The 21944-nt window shown below is 39.9% G+C and overlaps 1 protein-coding gene across 1 annotated transcript in view; it reads right to left on the reverse strand.

Annotated features, from left to right (window-relative positions):
* Positions 1–21944, reverse strand: part of pth2ra (parathyroid hormone 2 receptor a) — a 98467-nt gene that overhangs the window by 6328 nt on the left and 70195 nt on the right. The window contains exons 7-11 of the mRNA XM_087988585.1: positions 20842–20995; positions 19088–19148; positions 17266–17332; positions 8502–8596; positions 4088–4226 (exon numbers count right to left, since the gene is read on the reverse strand). Of these exons, the coding sequence (XP_087844711.1) occupies positions 4088–4226; positions 8502–8596; positions 17266–17332; positions 19088–19148; positions 20842–20995 (516 nt within the window). The remainder of the gene's footprint in view (positions 1–4087; positions 4227–8501; positions 8597–17265; positions 17333–19087; positions 19149–20841; positions 20996–21944) is intronic.

The raw sequence follows: 21944 nt of genomic DNA on the forward strand, positions 1-21944 counted from the left end.
ATTAAAACAGCAAAGTAATTTAAAAATCCAATTTTAAAACAAGATTTATGGAAATTTGAACTATGCACAGCCATTGCTTTGGTATTATGATAGTTTTATATTTTCGCAAGACAATAAAATGCTACGCCCTATGGTACTTTTTGTCTTTCTACTGATTGAAAATTTCTATCAAACGAGAATTGCAGGAATTTCTGCATGAGAACATCGAGAAAACAGATAAATTTAAACTGGTGTACTTTCTTATTTGACAATTGAAGTAGCAGACTATCAATTCTGGAATGCTCTGCAAAAAAGGCTTCAACTAAGGCTTTTTTCTTATTAGATCCTCCTGCTCAAGCATTATTTCCTTAAGGAATAAACCCTAATCATTTGCATTAATGTGGATAGGGAGAAATAAACCCGAAAATTAGAAGTAGTACATTCAGGAGCAAAATCAGGAATTGTTTCTCACTCCAGTGGAAATTCAGAATTCTGTCCCCCTAAGGTACTATGAAAGCTAGGACAATTGTCGTTCTCTACCTGCTTTTAGACAAGGGTATCCAGTGCATATCTGATTTGGGATATATTTCCCAAATATGAAGACTGCTACAATTCTACTTGTGAAATTTGCTTGTAAATCCTCAAGTTGAAATGTTTGTATAATATTCACAAATTTTCTGAATGAATTAATTTTTGGAAAAATAGACACAAGAAATGGCATCCAATAAGGCTTGATCTAATTGAATGGAATAACAAGGTCAAGGAGCAATTGATCTACTCCAATTCCAAATGCCACATTTCTGGTGAATGTGAAGCAGTGGATTGCAAGCATATTCCTAGGAAATCCCAACTAAAGGTTCCTCAATCTCTATGGCCTGTTCAGAGCATGTCTCAAGGCTCCAAAATTATGAATTTTGTTTGGTGTACAGGACATAAAGGGAAAATTTCCCCTGTTTGTAATCATGAGCACATTTATAAGATTGCTACAGAATAGTACACAGAGTAAGTCATTTGTCCATGTTGAGTGAAACAAATAGCATATTTGAACATAAAATTAGATTATTAACTGATATATTCAGACCAGATAAAGCAATCTGAACACAATACTGGGTATGTTTCTTGCAGTCTTTTCTCTAATGTAGTACAGTCCAGAAACAGTACTTTCTACTTACTGTATATCTCCCATTTCTGTGACAAATGATGACTTTACATGTCTCAAAGCAGCATATATAATTTTCACTGACATTTTCCATGATAGCAACAATCACCATTCATGTATAGAGCTTTTGTCTACCAATACATTTAATTCTTGTTGGGTCTGAGTACAGCCACTGTGTACAAATGCAAGCAGCTTTTGTAGTACTAATTTTATTTTCACCTTCCCAACTGTGAGGGCAGTAGTGGAGACAATATAATCAAATTCCAGATGTTAAAATATATTATACCCTCTCCATTTAAATAAAACAAAATGTATACATTAAAATATAAAATGATATACTGAAATAAATTCCCAGAATACAGCATGACTTATCAAATATCAACATCTGAGATTTGGAAGATTACACATTTGTTGCTAATGTAAACACAATCAAAATATATATGACTAATACTTTCAGAGGAAGTTGCATATTTTTAAAAATTTCTTAATATCAGTGTGTGTTGAACAAAAACAACATTTTGAGATGACATAATGAAAATAAAATATTTTATCTTCTCCCTTCCTGTATGATGGCTATTTTTATCATTTGGCCACATTTGCTGAAAGATCACATTGCTCTCTGTTAGCACCTCATCAATGTCAGGTGTAATTTCCTGATCCCTACTGTAAATAATTTTTCTGATTGAGCTGTATTGTCTTAAGTCAATTTTTATCCCATCAGGAAGACTTTGGACATAATATTGTCTCCCCAGGGAAGCTAGGACAATGGTGAGCATTGTGACTTAATAGGGTAAGAATCCAAACACCAGACTTTCCCTGTTGAGAAAAACTCCATCCCTCCTTACATGCAAAGGTCAAATTCTCACCATCAGTCCAATTTGAATATATTTACATCTCATCAATTACACAATTCACTGCACAGGGCCAATCAGCCATTTCTTGTCTTAGAGTTAGTACCTCAGTGCAGAGGAGGAAACAGCAGGCTTGTGGCAGTAGGAAATAGTGCATGTGAATGTCTTGGGAGTGGGTACATCTATAGCATAGTACTGCATCATTTTCAGATGCGCCAGCAGCGTACATGGCAAACGCACACTATTTGCTCAAAAAGAATGCTCTTTTGAGGAAATGAGGAGGTTATCTGCCTGATGTGCCAGAGTCTCTTAAAATCTATTATTGTCTAATGGTGTCCTGCACTGTTCTTTCAGTTGCTGGCTCCAGTTGTTAATCTACTCTGACTTTCTCACCCAAGCGAAGAAGTTACAAAGCCAGGAAAGACTAAACCGTTGCATTTCAATATCTCTTTGACTTTTCTTGCGGGACAGTGAGGTTGGACCTACTGCGATACCCCTAAGGTAAGATTAGATTTGGTTGACATCTGTTTCACTTTCAGGAAAAGGAGTGGGTTCCATCTCAAAACACAATCCTGAAAATCATACACTTCCAATTGAAAATCAGTTCATTAATGTACATCTGAAATTCCTTCGTCTGCTTAAACCAGGAAAGATTTGGAGGAGCCAGTGTTGGACTGGGGTGGACAAAGTTAAAAATTACATAACAATAGGTTATAGTCCAACAGGTTTATTTGGAAGCACTAGCTTTCGGTGCATTGTCCCACAACTATCCGGTGAAGGAGCAGCGCTCCGAAAGCTAGAGCTTCCAAATAAACCTATTGGACTATAACCTGGTGTTGTGTAATTTAAAACTTTGTAAACCGTGAAAGGTAGGGTTCCAGAGTTTTGAGGATCCATTTTCAAAACAGGATGATGAGGAATGGTATGGTGGACATGATATTTGGATTGAATTGATAAGTCTGGTTGTACATATCACTGGAGTTTTCAATTTCATTACTTCCTATCCCTCCAATTCTCATTCACCCACTACCTCCTCCCCAGCTACAAATGATTCAGACAGTCAAACATCCTGTTTTTCCTTTCTGCAATTTTCCAATCAACAAAAATGTTAAAAGACATTATTATTTTGTCTTAGTCATTTTTCTCCCGGTCAACTAATGGGAATATCCATGTGATAACTTTATAGATCTGGGTTTTTGTTAGTAATAGTGGCAAAACCAATTAGTAAAGGAGTCGACTGTTACAGGAGAAGCCAGGAGCATGGGGTTGAGAAAAATATCAGTCAAGATCGAATGGTTGCGCAGAATCAATGGGCTGAATGGCCTAATTCTGCTTCTATATCTTAAGGTCATGCGGTTTACATTCATTATTCCTCTGCCATCAAGCAACTTCTGGAATCTACATGTATAGTGTTGAAAGAAGTATAGCTTTTTGAAAAAATGAGTTCATGAGTACTGCTAAAAATTTCTTTTGCCCTCAGAATCATGATCCTATGAGCTATAATTGGAAATGCAAATCAGTACAATATTGTCTGAATGTATTTTCACATTTATACACACAAATGGCAGGAAGGCTTTCCAGTATATAATATACTTAGATGCTTTGTATTAGAATTAACACAAATTTGAATTCAATTTAATTCTTATTCACATCTGAAGTGAAACGATAGCTTTATTTTATCGTGCAGTAAGTATTGGTCAGTTACTCATTCATATGTATTTACAATGACAAATTGAAGATGTGGAAATTAGGGAAAAACATTCTGCGCTCTGCTCCAGTTTTGTGACTACACTGAATATCGTAAATTTACATTGCTTGATTTGGAATAAGTGTAACCTAATCCCATGATTTATACTGGTATGTCCAATCAAATCTGATTACTAATTTTTGTTTTAAATCTCTGCAAACACTTAGATACTTTTCTCCATTAAAGTTATTGTGTTAAATGCAAGATCTTAAAAATCTCCTTCAGCAACAAAAATGCACTGAGGTCAGCTACTGTACTTTTACTGATTGATAATCTAACTGAGCTGGGACGGGAACTCAATAACTCACCACTTATTAGTTTGGTCTATTAAAAAGATATTAATAACCTCACCTGAAATGAGTTGAAGAATAGTTCAAAATGCATCCGTATTTCCCATGCTAATCCAGTGAACGTGTGTGGCACACCAACAAATACAATGTAGTGCACTCCAAACACGAGCACAAGCACTAAGGTGGACTTGGCTAGTTTTCTTAAAAAGAGAAATTATAGCTGTCATTAATAAAATGATTGCAATATTACTTGAAAATCAGTCTGTTGCCACCCTGATCCTGGTAGTGGGACTGTAATCATTGTCCTTCTCCACATCTTGCTAGAATATTTGTTTTCTTTGTCAATAAAAGTCTTTGCTGTCCACGGTTTAACAGTGGCTCATTATATTGTCATAGCATGGTCACAGCTGGTGATTTCTTCTGCCTCAAAGAGGTTCAGTTATGGCCTGTTACATCAACTATTGGTCCCACCTTAAGCACTGAGATGGTGGCATAGCTATTATTGCCAAATACAACCTCAACCTATTTCGTTTTACCTTCTGCTTTATCGTGCTCCTTAAAGCACCTTTCTCTGTTCCATTCAGCATTATCATATCAAACTCCTCATCCCAAATCCAAGTTTCACCCAAAAACCTCCTTGCTAATCCTAGTGCTGACACACCAAGGCCTTCACTTTTTGTGACAAAATTAACGACTGCAGATACTGGAAATCTGAAACAAAAACAGAAATTGCTCCAGAGACCCAGCATGACTGGTAGCCTCTGTGGAGGGAAAGCAGAGTTCATGTGATTTTTTTCACAGAATTTGAAAGCTCTTTTAAAGAAACTGCTCGGACATGACAGGCATCCTCCTTTTCTATTTGTTTTTCAACTCCACAAGGATGTGGGCTTCAATGGCAAGGCTAATGTGTATAGCCCATAGCTAATTGCACTTGAGAAGGTGGGTGTGAGCCACCTTCACCAAAGTAACTAAATGGATTATGCTATGAGATACTGGGGTTTGGTAGAGTTTGCTATGTATGCGACTAGTGGTCATCAGGTCTATGCACAAGCCTCCCCTTTCCTGTCAGAAGTGACTGAACACATTTCTGACACCATTTTCTATATACACACACACACACACACACACAGATTTCAGGAATGCAAGGTTGCTCAATTAAATCATTGCATGCAACTCCTCAAGGCCTGAGAAAGATTTCACAAATTGTTGTGCTTCATTGGATTTAGCTTGGGTTTAAGATAAGCTTCCATTCCTTTAGGATTTTGAGATCAGTTAAGTCAAATTGATCATGTATTGCCTGAAATCAATATGTGGTGCAAAAGGCTCAGAAAATAGTCAGAAATGTGCAGAGTTATTTCTAATAGCAAGGGGGTAGCATGAGTGTGCACCCATTGACCACTAGTCTTATGCAGAGTAACCTGATGTATACAAGGCTGATTTGAAGTCAGTGCTGCCAATTCAAATTCAACTCTCCAACTACTCTCCTGCGTTTGCCAATCTGAACAAATTGGGGCCAAGTCTTCCCCCATTTAAATCAGCACACTTGAAAAAACTATATACTCTTCCTACCAGTGAGCATTCCAGGTAATTAATCTGCTTCGGAACATCTACATGAAAATCTCGGGGAGGCGAGAAGTCATTTTTGTAAAGTTAACAGCAGACAGGTATGAATCGATTATTGGTTTTTGGTGATTCCCTATCCACATCTCTTGATTACCAGATATTGTTGTTCAATTTTCACATTCATAATGGAGAGCACAGAAGAAATGCTGTCATGCTTTGCAGAAAATTCTAGCCCAAAGTGTGAGAAACCTAGGGTCCAGAAAATGCTACAAAACACAGGAACACCAAAAGTGCTTTTAAATACATTCCTAAAATTAGAGAATATTTTGAGTTGTTTTGGTGCGGACTTTGAAAAATGATTAATTCCTAATTATTAATATGTTATTAATCAATAATCCCATTAGAGAGAATAATGCTAAAGAACACCAACAAAATATCTGCTCGAGGAAGGGACTTAAAATAAAGAGCAAAATAGAAAGAAAGCGAATAAAATTGAGCTTAGGTTCACAGATTTATGCAATGAAGAAAGAAGAAAAAAGTGCATGTACCATACATTAAATAATAAATAAATGTAAAAACAAATTAAAATACAATTAAACAACTTAACCTTCCCCATTTAAGAACTTTTATGAATAAAAGAGTTTTTGTTTGAAATTTAATAAACGTCAGTTTATTCATGGTTGGGCCTATCTAAATGAGCCACAGTAAACTCCTTTCTTCCTGTGCAATCATCCTTATATTTATTTATAATGAACACTGATCTTTTCATTTCTTTTTATTGCAAGACGACGCTAAACCCAGTTTTGACTCTTTTTGACTTTTGCCCCAGAACCCAGCGAACCGACGTTAATTCAGTCCTTTAAAAAGAATACTGTATCTCAGGATTCCAAATCTGGTTTCACGTGGCGTCACAACATTAGTATCAGCTGAAGGTTTTTCACAGCACAGCACCTACAACATTTATATTGTCTGGATTTATTAATAAAAACATTACTTAAAAAATTGATCACCTATCTCACTTTCTATGTTGGCTTCATATGCGCTTCTCTCAAGAGGGCAGAAGTGCAACCTGCTCCCCTATTTCAGTCAATATTGCCCCTTAATCAATCTAAACTAATCTGCCCTCCAATTACGATTCCTCTGATGGCTTTATATCAGCAAGTTGAGAATGCATTCTTACCGCACTACAAAGTTCCAAACTATAATTTTGATAAACAGAGCTAACTTTTCTTTCATTCACATATCTCATACATTTCAGTCAATAGGTGTCCACACTCTAATGATCCTTTGAGATAAAAGCAAAATCCCCTCAACTTTGTATTAAAAGAGGGTACATCATACTCTTAAACTATTTCCCCTAGTTTTCATCTCCTATACAAATGGAAACATCTTCCCAACAGCCACTCTAACCATTCCCTCTATGTATCAATATGATCACCTCTCACTCTTCCAACTATATTGGGTCTACATGCAGTCTGTACAACCTTTCTTCATGAAATAAGTCCTTCATCCTTGAAATGAATCTTGTAAATTTTCTTAAGTTTTTTTTCAAATAAGAAGATAAAACTATATAATACTCCAGAATATTAAGCTCTGAATAACAGAAGCAACATTTCCTTCTCCTTACATTTAATTTTTCTGAGAGTAAATGACAACACTCCATTTGACATTCCTAATCACTTTCCATGTGATTCATGTATCAGGATAATTAGATCCCTCTATATCATAGAGTCCTGCAGTCTCACTCTATTTAAACAGTACACTGTTTTTCTATCCTTTCAGCAAGTTGGGCAAATCCACATTTATCTACATTGTACTTCATCTGCCAATGTTTTTGCCTACTGTGTAACCTGCCTATACCCCTTTTGCATAATCTCTATACAAATTAATTTCCTATCCATCTTGGTGTCATCAGCAAATTTAGCTGTCTAATACTTACACCCCTCATTCAAATGATTTATTTAGACTGTAAATAAGACCCAGCATTGATCCCTGTGGTAATGCATTAGCTACAGTTTACCAATCCCCAAAAAAGGACCCATTAACCTTACTCTATCCTTCCTGTTTAACTAATCAATGTTTCATTCATGCTAGCATGTTTCCCCTTTCACCCTGTGTTCTTATCTTGCGCAGCAACCTTTGATGTGGCACTTTCACAAATGCCTTTTGGAAATCCAAGTACACCACATTTATTAGTTCTCCTTTATTCACCATGAATAAAGGACCTTGAATAAAGGTCAAAAAATACCTAATGAAAGATGATTTGCCTTTCACAATGTCATGTTGTCTGAGCCTGATCACATACAATTTTCTAAATGCCAATAATACCCTTAACAATGGATTCCAGCACCTTGTCTATGACAGATGATAAGCTGTCAAGGAGGACGTTAAGCAGGAAGGCCTCAGCAATGGTGAGTAATTCTGCCATTACTGAAATGAAGATAGCGTGAGCCAGGTACCATAGAGATGGGATGCATAGCTAATGAGGCAAGCTGTGGAGGACAGCGTGAGGAAACACAATAGAACTCATGGAGAAAAATCGTTCATGAAGCCAATTTCTGATAAATTTCAGCCCAGTTTCCGATGACTGAAGATGCTACAACACGAGATTTAAGATGTTTGGCAAAGGACTGCAACAAAGTGAGGAGACAATTTAACCAAAGACTGGTTATGATTGAAATGCACTGCCAACTGCAGCAATGGAAATAAATTCAGTCACAGCTTCAAAAAGTTATTAGGTGAATACTTGAAGGAGAAAATATTGCAGGGATATGGGAATAGAGCACGGGAACAAGGCTAACTGGATTGCTGTTGGTTAAAATTGGCCCAGACTCAACTGACTGAACATCTTCCAATATCAAAATCAATCAAAGTTCATCCAGATTTAACAATGGGTTGATACAGGAAGTTACCTGTACTGTTTTCTTGCATCATATCGCCCAGCATTTGTTTCACGAAGCTTGGTAGCCAGAACCCGAACAATATTTACAAACAAGATAAAATTTACCTGAAAGGTACGAGATAGTAAAGAGCCATTAGTTTACTGACATGGCAATCATCCATCCTTCTTAAGTTGCTGAGAAGCCTTTATCTTTGTGCATTGATTCATGTGAATTACCATTTGTAATCTAATTGCAGCAAAATTAGTAAGCATTGTTACTGATCATATTATGCTGTTTTGTAGCTATGCTCCAGCAGCTGTAGGATACAAGTGCACAGGAGGCCAGAATCTAGAACCCCGACAGCGTGAAAGCAGGCCATTCAGCTCATCAAGTCCACACCGACTCTCCAAAGATCATTACATCCAGACTCGTCCTATCCCTGTATTTCCCATAGCTAGTCCACTTAACCTACAATTCCCCAGACATAATGACCAATTTAGCAAGGCCAATCTCCCTAACCTGTGCACCTTTGGACTATTGGAGGAAACCAGAGCAGTCAGAGAAAACCTACGCAGGCATAGGGAGGACATGCAAACTCCACACAGACAGCTGCCCAAGGGCGGAATCAAACCTGGGTCCCTGGCACTGCGAGCCGGCAGTGCTAATTACTAAACCATTAATAACATTCATTCAGACAACTACAGAATAGTGAATGTGAGAAATAGAATGATTCTGAATGGTTGAGCAGAATTCTGACTTTGAGGTTGAAACACAAAGAGATTCTTATCTCTCTAGCATAAAAGCAAAATACTGTGAATGCTGAAAGTAGGAAATAAAAACAGAAAGTAATGGAGAAACTCAGCAGGTATGGCAGCATGTGTGGAGAGAGAAACAGGGTTACTGTTTTGAGTCCAATATGATTCTTACTCCCTACTTCACCAGATGTACAATTGTCACCAGTATCTGATTCTGAGTGTTCCATTTCCGTCACTGAAAACATTTCATCTTGGAGAGTTACTTTGATGCAGTGGCAATGTATCTACTTCTGAGTTGGAAGATGTAATATTCCAACACCACTCCAGACTGTCTGGGCATAGAAAGCTGAGCTGTAGCTTGGAATTCTGATTTAATGGCCAGCGTGATCCTCAAGCCAATGCATGCGGCTGGCCTCAAGATGGAAAGAACTCAAAATTTAACTGTGTGGAAGCAGGACATTTGGTCCATTCCGTCCTTGCAGTGAGAGAGTTTAATGACCATGTCAATGAGACTCTAACCTCCAGTCAGTGACTTCCAGCAGTCATGCGATAAAGACTCTACAAGAAGACCGGAACTAGAACAGCGCCAGGCAAAGATACCTGCTGTAATATCTTCATGGATACAGTTAATAAATACTGTTTGAAGAACAACCATGAAGACTGGGTTGACCTTGCCAGACAGATGAACCCATACGAGAACAGTCTCCACCAGCCAGCAAGTGGGTGGCACGGTGGCTCAGTGGTTAGCACTGCTGCCTCGCAGTGCCAGAGACCCAGGTTCAATTCCCGCCTCAGGCGACTGTCTGTGTGGAGTTTGCACATTCTCCCCGTGTCTGCGTGGGTTTCCTCTGGGTGCTCCGGTTTCCTCCCACAGTCCAAAAATGTGCAGGTTAGGTGAATTGGCCATACTAAATTGCCCGGAGTGTTAGGTGAAGGGATAAATGTAGGGGAATGGGTCTGGGTGGGTTGCGCTTCGGAGGGTCGGTGTGGACACATTGGGCCGAAGGGCCTGTTTCCACACTGTAAGTAATCTAATCTAAGTAGCCATGCAGTCTAATCCCACTTGCCTGGTCTTGCTCGACAGCCTTGTGGTTTTGACACTTCAAAGGTACATCACAGTATTTATTAACTGTTTTGTGATTTCTACCATTTCAGATAGTAAGTTCCATCCTCCCACCAACCTCTGAATGAAAGCAATTCTGCTTGAATTCCATCTAAACCTGTTCTCTCTTTGCTTAAATCTAAGCGCTCTGGTAAGGTCCTGGAGAGTGTTGCTGAACAAAGAGTGCAAGTTCATAGTTCCTTGAACGTTCAGTCACAGGTAAATAGGATAGTGAAGAAGGTATTTGGTATGCTTTTCTTTATTGGTCAGAGCATTAAGCATGGGAGGTCGGAGGTCATGTTGCAAGTGTACAGGACATTGGTTAGGCCACTTTTGGATTATTGCATGCATTTCTGCTCTCCCTATCAGAAGGATGTTGTGAAACTTGAAAGGGTTCAGAAAATATTCACAAGGATGCTGCCAGGGTTGAAGGATTTAAGATAAATGGAGAGGCTGAATAGGCTGAGGCTATTTTCCCTGGAGAGTCACAGGCTGAGCAGTGACCTTATAGAGGTTTATAAAATTATGAGGGGCATGGATAGGGTAAATAGACAATGTCTTTTCCCTGTGGTGGGGGAGTCCAGAACTAGAGGGCATAGATTTAGGGTGAGAGGGAAAAGATAATAAAAGGGACCTATGGAACACCTTTTTCACACAGATGATGGTATGTGTATGGAATGAGCTGCCAGAGGAAGTGATGGAGGCTGGTAGGATATATGAATAGGAAGTGTTTAGAGGGATGTGGGCCAAGTGCTGGCAAATGGGACAGAATAGGTTAGGCTATCTGGTCAGCATGGATGGGTTGGACCGAAGGGTCTGTTTCCATGCTGTACATCTCTATGACTCTATGACTATGATTATGAATCTTTAAACCAAGGGAACTAGGGCCTTGCATCCACTCCAGCAAGATCCATCGTAATTATGAAGTTTAACTTTGTCTCCTCTCAGCCTCCTCTGCTTCTAAGAAGATAAAAACATTATTTAATCTTTCCTCAAAAACCAAATCCTCTGTACCTGCTCTTGTACAATCACAACTTTCCTTGTGTAGTGACCAGAATTGCACACAGCACCATAGCTGTGGTCTAAACAGCATTTTACATGATTTGAACATAAGCTCACATCTATTATATTTTATGCGTCAGCTAATAAAAGTTGGCATCCTGTATGCCCTGTATGCTACCAACCTAGCCACTTTCAGGGACTTGGAGACATGTACATCAAGGTCCTCTTGTTTTGCTTAATTACTCAGTACGCTACCCTACCTCAGGGTGACACGGTGGGTCAGTGGTTAGCACTGCTGCCTCACAGCACCAGGGTCCCAGGATCGATTCCAGCCTCAGGTGACTGTCTGTGTGGAGTTTGCACATTCTCCCCGTGTCTGTGTGGGTTTCCTCCGGGTGCTCCGGCTTCCTCCCACAGTCCAAAGATGAGCAGGTCGGGTGAATTTGCCATGCTAAATTGCCCATAGTGTTAGGTGCATTCGTCAGAGGGAAATGGGACTGTGGGTTACTCTTTGGAGGGTCGGTGTGGACTTATTGGGCTGAAGGGCCTTTTCCACACTGTAGGGAATCTAATCTAATCCTACTGCTTATTGTGGATTGCATTGCCTTGATAGACTTCCCCAAGTGTATGCCTCTCACACTTCTCTGGATTGTGGAGCCCACAAAGCCCCATACCATGTAACCATACTAACAGCTGATATCACGATGCATAGCATCCTGGAAAGAATATTCACTTCACTGCCTGATTCTCAGTTTTTACATCCTTCTATTACTTCTCAATATTATCCAAAAGGAGGAACAAAAAGAATAAAAGTAGCAAACTCTTAAACCTCATTCAGTCACCAATCACTTTTTAGTGTCGGAGCAAATTACTGCAGATACTGGAAGCTGTACTGAAAACAACAAATGTTGGTGATCACAGTGAGCCTGACAGTATCAATAGAAAGAGAGCAGGCTAACATTTCAAGTATAGATGACTCTTCATCAGAGCTGAAGTGAAGTGTGGACGGGGCAGCATTTATGTTATAGTGGGGGGTGGCAGAAGCTGAGGTGCAAGGGGGCGGTTGGGAGTGTGGAGTGCTTGGGGAAAAAGGTTGTTGATAGTTCAGATTAAGTGATTGGAATGTGAGAGTAGCAGAACAATGGTGTAAACAGACCCTCCACCTCTGCCGTATCTGCTCCCAGGAGGACCATTTCCACCACAGAACACACCAGATGGCCTCCTTCTTTAGAGACCGCAATTTCCCTTCCCACGTGGTTAAAGGTGCCCTCCAATGCATCTCGTCCACATCCCACACCTCCGCCCTCAGACCCAACCCCTCCAACCGTAACAAGGATAGAACGCCCCTGGTGCTCACCTTCCACCCTACAAACCTCCACATAAACCAAATCATCCGCCGACATTTCCGCCACCTCCAAAAAGACCCCACCACCAGGGATATATTACCCTCCCCACCCCTTTCTGCCTTCCGCAAAGACCGTTCCCTCCGTGACTACCTGGTCAGGTCCACGCCCCCCTACGACCCACCCTCACATCCTGGTACTTTCCCCTGCCACCGCAGGAACTGTAAAACCTGTGCCCACACCTCCTCCCTCACCTCTATCCAAGGCCCTAAAGGAGCCTTCCATATCCATCAAAATTTTACCTGCACATCCACTAATATCATTTATTGTATCCGTTGCTCCCGATGCAGTCTCCTCTACATTGGGGAGACTGGGCACCTCCTAGCAGAGCGCTTTAGGGAACATCTCCGAGACACCCGCACAATCAACCAAACCGCCCTGTGGCCCAACATTTCAACTCCCCCTCCCACTCTGCCGAGGACATGGAGGTGCTGGGCCTCCTTCACCACCGCTCCCTCACCACCAGACGCCTGGAGGAAGAACGCTTCATCTTCCGCCTCGGAACACTTCAACCCCAGGGCATCAATGTGGACTTCAACAGCTTCCTCATTTCCCCTTCCTCCACCTCATCCTAGTTTCAAACTTCCAGTCCCCTTGACTTGTCCGGACTTGTCCGACCTGCCTAGCTCCTTTTCCACCTATCCACTCCACCCTCTCCTCCCTGACCTATCACCTTCATCCCCTCCCCCACTCACCCATTGTACTATATGCTACTCTCTCCCCACCCCACCCTCCTCTAGCTTATCTCTCCACGCTTCAGGCTCTCTGCCTTTATTCCTGATGAAGGGCTTTTGCCCGAAACGTCGATTTTGCTGAAGCTCCTCGGATGCTGCCTGAATTGCTGTGCTCTTCCAGCACCATTGATCCAGAATCTGGTTTCCAGCATCTGCAGTCATTGTTTTTACCTTGTGGAATAAACAGACAGTTCTACTGGGGTGGGGGGAGGGATGAGAGAACATGTTGACAGAGAAAGTAACAAATAAAGCTAAAAGAAAGGGAAGGAATAGGAGTGGGATTGTTTGTTGTTTCCAGTTGGCATTGTTCTGCCATTCTCACATACAGTCATAGAGATTTACAGCACAGAAACAGACCCTTTGGTTCAATTTGTCCATGCCGACTAGATATCCTAAACTAATGTAGTGTCTTTTGTAGCACTTAGTCCCTCTAATCCCTTCCTATTCATATAGTCATCCAGATGCCTTTTAAATGTTGTAATTGTACCAGCCTCCACCACTTCCTCTGGCAACTCATTCCATACATGCACCACCCTCTGCGTGAAAAAGTTTCGCCTTAGGTCCCTTTTAAATCTTTCCCCTTTCACACTAAACCGATGTCATCCAGTTCTGGATTCCCCACCCCAGGGAAAAGACCTTCTCTATTTACCCTATCCATGTCTTTCAGGAATTTGTAAATTTCTATAAGGTCACCCCTCAGCCTCTACACTCCAAGGAAAACAGCCCCAGCCTATTCAGCTTCTCATCACAGCTCAAACTCTCCAACACTGGCAACATCCTTGTAAATCTTTTCCAATCACTTAATAAGAACTATCAACATCCTTTCTTCCCTAGCACTCCATATGCCCGCCCCCCCCCCCCCCCCCCCGACTATGGCATAAATGTTGTCCCCTTCCACACTTCACATCAGCTCTGATGAAGAATCATCTGGACTCAAAAAGTTAGTTTACGCTCTCGCCATGGATGCCTTCTGACCCACTGTGATCTCCAGGATTTTCTTGTTTCAATCACTTTTTAATGGTAGATTCTTCAATGTCATACTTTGTCTGGACTTTGAACAATTTCATGGTGTCCACAAAATCTCAAAATCTCTCTTCACATCACCTCTCCTTTCCATCTGGTAGCATACTGCTTTCAAGACCGACAAATCCATTTATTTAGCATCAAATTAACACTTGGAACTTCTGTAATGTGACAAGGCCTACCCTGCGCAGTGTCTACATCAAATGAAGTCAGTATTAGTTAGTACAAAGTTAATTAATAGATTAGTTATATTTCAACGAGCCAGTTGGTGAAGGAAACAATTGGAGCTAATCTTTCCATCTGCTTATAGTTTTACATGTTAGGCACCACCTTTCAACCCAACTACAATTTTAGTCTGAGTTGATTTATAGGAGCACAAATTAATTCCAGTTAACCCCTACCAGCTGCATGTTATTAAATATCTTAATGCAGAAGTTGCAGCCTTGGGTTCTTGTGGGGTGGTGGTAGTGTCCTGACATCTGAGCAAGGAGGCCTGGGTACAAGTCCCATCTGTAATAACATCTTTGATTGGTTGAATAGAAAATATCTACACGTTTCCGCCTTGATCTATTTATTTGTCCTCAGTCTTTAAGCGCATTGAATATTAGTGCAAATATGATTTTAAAAATCGAGAGATTGATTGTAGATATTTATAATGAACCCATTCAGATATGTTATAGCCAGGTCTGGGGTAAGTGGGACCCAAACCCAGACCTTCTAACCCAGATATAGAGACATTACCTCTGCGCCACAAGAGTTTTTTGTAAATATTTACATATGTTTGAAAATTGGAGTAACTCATAACTTCATTGTTCTTGTATTATTGGATGGGTGGGGTACTTGGTGTGTGGATGGAGGGGTTAAAAATAGGTCGTGAGGCAAATATAGCTTTTAATTCTGCTTTTAATTGCTTTCAACACAGGTCTTGGTCTTTGAATGAACAACAAGCATGAATATCCTAAGGTAGATTTCTGGGCCAATATAGAACATCCAACACAAGCCTCCAACTGTGTGCTCAATGTTGGATATGGCTCTTGGGTAATACATTGAAAATTAAAATGTTCTACATGAGCAGGAGCTTAAATAACAATGAGCTATTTATGAAATACTCAAGTTCTTCAGTATACCTACACTTAAAAAAACACACTGTAAGTTCAGGAGATAAACCATCAGCTTTTCTTTGCTTAAAATAATGTGCTCCCTCCAGAATTTTAAAGATCAAAAAATAGCTCTTGCTATGGAAACGCCAAATACTATTACATAGAAGGAATATACTCAGGTTCAGGAACCACTTTAGTGAGATAGGAAAGCAAACATAATTGCTTGGAATGCTGCAAAATGCTACTTTAACAGCACCTTTCACAGTAGTTCAACGAGATGTTGATCAGACGAGCAATTCACCTACACTTCCTTCCCCAGCGATCAAGAGCAATTCTTAAAAAAAACTGCACACATTGGCACAACACCAGAATAATGGTTAATCACAATTCTATGATTGTTAAGGTGACAAAGAAAGCCAGTGGCAGGAAATGCTGTGTCAGATAATAATCATGTAAAATGAATGTTGTTGCCAGGGAAAAATGAGTGAAATACTGATTGCAGAAAAATACTCTTCTGAATTCAACAAACTAACACTGTTGAAATAAAATTGATGCTCAATATCTGTTCATTTATTTTGTTCTTTCCTCATCGTTTTATGTTCCTTCACTCCTGTAATAAGGCAACTTGACCTGTTAACCATTACTACATATATGGGCGGCACGGTGGCACGGTGACACAGCGCTAGAGACCCTGGTTCAATTCCCGACTCAGGCGACTGACTGTGTGGAGTTTGCACATTCTCCCTGTGTCTGCGTGGGTTTCCTCCAGGTGCTCTGGTTTCCTCCCACAATCCAAAAATGTGCAGGTTAGGTGAATTGACCATGCTAAATTGTCCGTAGTATTAGGTGAAGGGGTAAATGTAGGAGTATGGGTCAGGGTGGTATACGCTTCGGCGGGTCGGTGTGGACTTGTTGGGCTGAAGGGCCTGTTTCCACACTTAAGTAATCTAATCTAATCTAATATTCTAATAAACTTGATGTGGAATATTATTACACTCCTCTGGAGCTTGTAGGACTTCAACTCAGACCTCATAGCTCAGAGGTAGGGGTACATCTTTATTATATTCCATGTAAAGTATATTTCCATACACCCCTTATCAGGTAACATGAATGAATTACTTTCTACTCTATCCAACTCAGCATTAAATCAAAGCAAAGAAAGTAATTCCTCTTTTCCGATACACAAATCATATTTTTATTAGATCACAACAATAGAATAGCAATGATAGAGTGTATTTTCAAGAACATTAAAACAAATCTACATTGCTTATTTGACAATATCTCATTCTAACAAACTTAAATTCATTTACACAATGTGGGCAGCACTGGCCAGGTCATCCCTCACTGCCCAGAGGACAGTTAAATGTCAACCACATTGCTGTGGGTCTGCAGTCACATGTAGGCCAGACCAGTTTCCTTCTCTAAAGGACATCAATGAATCATACATTTTTTCCTGACAATCAGCAATGGTTTCACGGCCATCAATAGCCTCCTAATTACAAATAGTTATTGAGTTCAAATTCCACCATCTGCAATTACAGGATTTGAACCTGGGTTTCCAGAACACGGTTGCTGGATTAATAGCTTAGAGATAATGTCCCCAGGCCATCACCTCCCCTTAGATTCCTCTGATCTGTCAAACCTATGACAGGAAAGCTTCAGAGTGCACACTTACCACAATAGCTATTAAAATTGGTGTTTGATAAATCCAATTGAAGTTGCCCACGTTTAGATCCCAGCAGCTTTGCCACAGAAAGAAAGAAAAAAAATATTTTAATGCAAGCAAAGTTTTAATTCTTGGTTTCTGATTGTGCCTGAATTTCTTCACAGTGTAGCAAAAGACTATAACTGGTCATTTGGTTACCCAGCTTTACATGTAGTTGAACTAGAGATAATAACAAGTATTGAACTGATACACCAGAACCTAAGAGAATAAACAATAACTAAGAAAACTAAAGGTGCCCACTTGGCCGCATGTATAACCTCAGGTATCTCCTTCTATTCCAATCCATTTTGACAACAAGCTCTTACATGATCTCCTTGTTTTCTACATTCCCCACAGCTAACTTACCTGCCCATGCATTGGGCAAATGAGTGTTTGCATTTGCACAAGTTCTTCATTTCCGGCAGTGCAGATGGCACTAAATAGAGCTCAAGTACATTTTTGTTATGTTCCTGATATCCAGCCAGGGCTCATGGATGCTGGTTGTCTGGATTTTCTTTGTTCTAATTGTCAGCCAGCTTATAGCTGATGGCTATGATTACCAACAAGACGCAATCTGACAGACTTCACAGTACTTAGAATATTGCTGTAACTATTATGGCAATACTAAGCCTAGCTACTGAAAAGAGCATCATGAGAAGTAGTTCACACTGAGCATTCTTTCCTTTAAGAAGTATGCCCTTGAGATAATGTAGTTCACCATTTACTGAGCGATAACATTTTAAGTAGTGCATAAAAATGACCCTTGAACATTTACCACCAAAACATATTGTCACTTTTATTTGAAACTTCAATTTAAATCTATTAAACGAAGAGCTGATAATGAGAAACACAATTATTTAATGTCTACAACAGCAAGCTAATTAGGAGCTTGGTAAGTTTATACTCTAGAGACTAGTTACATTATTAGAAGAATATAATTGCTGTATTAGATCATTCATTGAATTGCTACCTTGTTTTTCATCTTAAAAACAAGATTGCCAAAATACTTAGAAATTGATTGTTATAAGAATGAGGGGGAATCTCAAAGAAATCTATAAATTCTAACAGGGCTGGACAGGGTAAATACAGGAAGGGTGTTACTGATGATGGTGGAGTCCAGAACCAGGGGTTATAGTTTCAGATTACGTGGTAAACTTTTCAGGACTGAGATGACTAGAAAATTCTTCACCCAGCCAATGGTGAGCCTGTGGAATTCACTACCACAGAAAGTGGTTGAGGCCAAAACATTATATATTCTTAAAAAGGAGGTACATACTGCTCTTGTGGCTAAAGGGATCAAGGAATATAGTAGGGTACACGGCACAAAAAGGTTTGAATTTGAAGATCAGCTATGGTCATATTGAAACATGAAGCAGCCTCCAGGGATTGGAATGGCCAATTCCTGCTCCTAGTTTCTATGTTTCTATAATTGGTGAATGAGTGATTTTAACAGCATCTTAAAACACAACTGGGCAGCCACCCTGCTCAAACTCTCAAGTCACCGATAAATCGATCTAAAACATGGAACAGTATTTTGATTCTGCATTAAATATGGTGGGATTTATTTTTGTGCTAGTATTGAGGTTCATAAATTGAAAGGATAGGAAATGGTAACATCACTCTTCATGGTGAAAAGCAGTAATGCTGCCTGATGTCAAATTTTCTCCAGGTATTGGTAACTGTGACAAGAAAATCGAACTATGCTGAACTCGTACTGAAATGCATTACTCTATCAGAGGATTTTTTTTAAAGAAAGCAATGAGAAACAGAAAAATAAAAGTGATTTAGTCACCTTTCATCAGCCCATACTGCTCTCACAATGGCCCAAGCTACAACAAAGACTGCTGGAACTCCTGCAATGGAAACAGAACGCGCCATTTATATTGGAATGAGCTTGATTATTTCCTCATCATTTCCCAATGCATGTTGTTTATCATTAAGTCATTAGCCTTTGAACCAGGGCCTTTTTATTATTGAAATAAATGGAATATACTTTCAAAGATTTGATGAAAAATGGCTAATTTTAAAGAACATAGATGCCATGTTTTTCTTTCAAAATCAACAGAATTTCACGGACACTTTGATTTAGATCTTTACAGTCACGGAGATGCCATGGATCCCTGCAAATGGACCTGGGATCCATATCCAGAAACTGATCCTAATTTCACTGGTAGGGAAATTGGGGCATGGCAAGTCCCATGGGGGAAACTCAAACTCAGGAAGTATGCTGTGAGAATCTGACTTCCTGATTCTGTGAAACTTCTGCACTTATTTCCAGGACACAAGTCAGGACCATCATGGAATATTCCCCATTTTTCTCAATGAACGCAACTCCAATAACACTCAAGAAGCTTGGCACTATCCTGGACTAAGCAACATGCTTGAGATTAATCAGCATTTAAAAATGAGTCCATTCACCACTTAAATATTCACACATTATACAACAAACCCATTGGTCTACAGTGTAAATCATATAAAAGATGCACTACAGCAACTTGGCAATGCATCTTCAACTGTGTATTCTAAATATATAATGTCAACTATCCAAAAATACAGGGCAACAGCAAAACAATTTGAAAGTTCCTGTTCTAGCCACACAGAATTCTGACTTCTAAATATGTCAACACTCCTTTACAGTCACTGGGTCAAATGCTGAATGTCCTTCCTTACAACATTATGGGTGAACCAAAACAGCATGGGGGTCACCACCACCTTCTCTGGGACACACGTACTGAACAACCCCACCACCTTCTGGCCGAACACTTTAACTCCCCCTCCCAGTCCGCCAAGGACATGCAAGTCCTGGGCCTCCTCCACCACCAAACTCCAGCCACCCAACACCTGGAAGAAGAACACCTCATCTTCTGTCTTGGGACCTCCAACCACACGGGATCAATGTCGATTTCACCAGTTTCCTCACCTCTCCTTCCCTGACCTTATCCCAGATCCAACCCTCCAACTCAGCACCACCCTCTTGAACTGTCCTACTTGCCCATTTTCCTTCCCACCCATCCGCTCTACCCTCCACTCTGACCTATCAACATCACCCCCCCACCTTCATCTACCTATCACATTTCCAACTACCTTCCCCCCAGCCCGACCCTACTCCCATTTATCTCTCGGCCATGCTGCCCACCCCACACATTCCTGATGAAGAGCTTATGCTCGAAATGCCAACTCTCCTGCTCCTTGAATGCTTCCTGACTGGCTGTGCTTTTTCAGCACTGCACATTTTGCCTCTGATCTCCAGTATCTGCAGTCCGCACTTTCTCCCATCACCTTCTCAAGGGCAATTAGCAATGGACAATGAATGTTGGTCTCATCAGCAATGTCTAAACTCCACGATTGATGAGACAAAACTGACATACTACATCATGCTATGTATTTAAACTCTACAGAATAATTAAATATTACTCCCTGTCACGTAAGTGACATTTGCTTCCCCAAAAGGGAAAGATCAAAATACAAAGTGATGATGATATCTTCAGCGCCACCTCCTTCCTTGCTTTTATATTTTTGTTTAAATAGAAGATCTTTGTGCCTTACCCCATCCGATGAAAGTAAAAGTCCACAGATATTTTCTGTCAGACAGGAAGGCCATCAATATGAGACAGTGCAAATAAAGGCCTTCTACTAGAATCCAGTAGTAGTTTGTAGCCAAGAAATACAGAAACACTATGACAGCAATCTTGCATCCTACCTGTTAAATATGAACATGTTAATATTAGAGATAATGTTCACTTCAAGGAATTCACATTACACTTTACAGACTGTACACTTTGTTTTAAATCTTCATGTAACCTTACAAGCCAGAGTGTTGTCAGAGTTTGTAAGATTTCTGCCACAATTTCAGTGAAGTGAACTGGGGATTAATTCCAAGGAATTCCCAACCATTGTCAATTCCATAAAATTTTATTGTTGGAGTGTGGTCATCGATATCATTTCCCATTTGCCGTTACCCCCATGAGATGGTAGGCTGCATGGTATTTATAGTGAAAATGATACAACTTAGTGGCTTGCTGGGTTACTTCAGAGGGATCAACCACATTGATATGGAATCCTAATCATATTTAAGGCAGTCTGTATAAGGATTATTTTCTTTAGGAATATTACTGACTTAAACATGATCACTTTAACTGATCCAGCATTTGATTACCTAATATTGTTTGAACTAACATTTTTCTAATGGTTACAATTGTATCATTATGAAATGAGTTATCATGGAAGATGTAAGAGCCAGGGAGGTGTTATAAGTCCACCTGATGTTATTGCTGGACAATTCGGATCCCAGACAGAAACTTTGCTTGATATACATATAATGCTTTGTTTTTTTTTGGTTTTAACAAAGTAGGCTCACTGAAGCATAAGCTTGCAATGTTGTAGACTTTGCTTTAAACAAACGAGATCAAGAATAATCCAATCTACTACAAATTCAGGGATTCTTAAACACACAGTAAATATATAACCCAATTATTCCAAAACATTCCTTTATAAACTGAAAAGAAAGAAAAGAGTATTTATATAGCATCCAGAACACACCCCGATATAGTACTCAAAATACCACTTCAACAACACACTAGAGTCACTGTATCTACCAACTTAGCAGTTTTAACCACTTGTGACTTCAACCTTTAGATTAGAATTGCAGA

The sequence above is a fragment of the Chiloscyllium plagiosum genome, unplaced genomic scaffold (genome assembly GCF_037043375.1).
Source record: "Chiloscyllium plagiosum isolate Xiang-an unplaced genomic scaffold, Cpla_swu_hap1 HiC_scaffold_7, whole genome shotgun sequence".
In the NCBI taxonomy this organism is placed as follows: Eukaryota; Metazoa; Chordata; class Chondrichthyes; order Orectolobiformes; family Hemiscylliidae; genus Chiloscyllium; species Chiloscyllium plagiosum.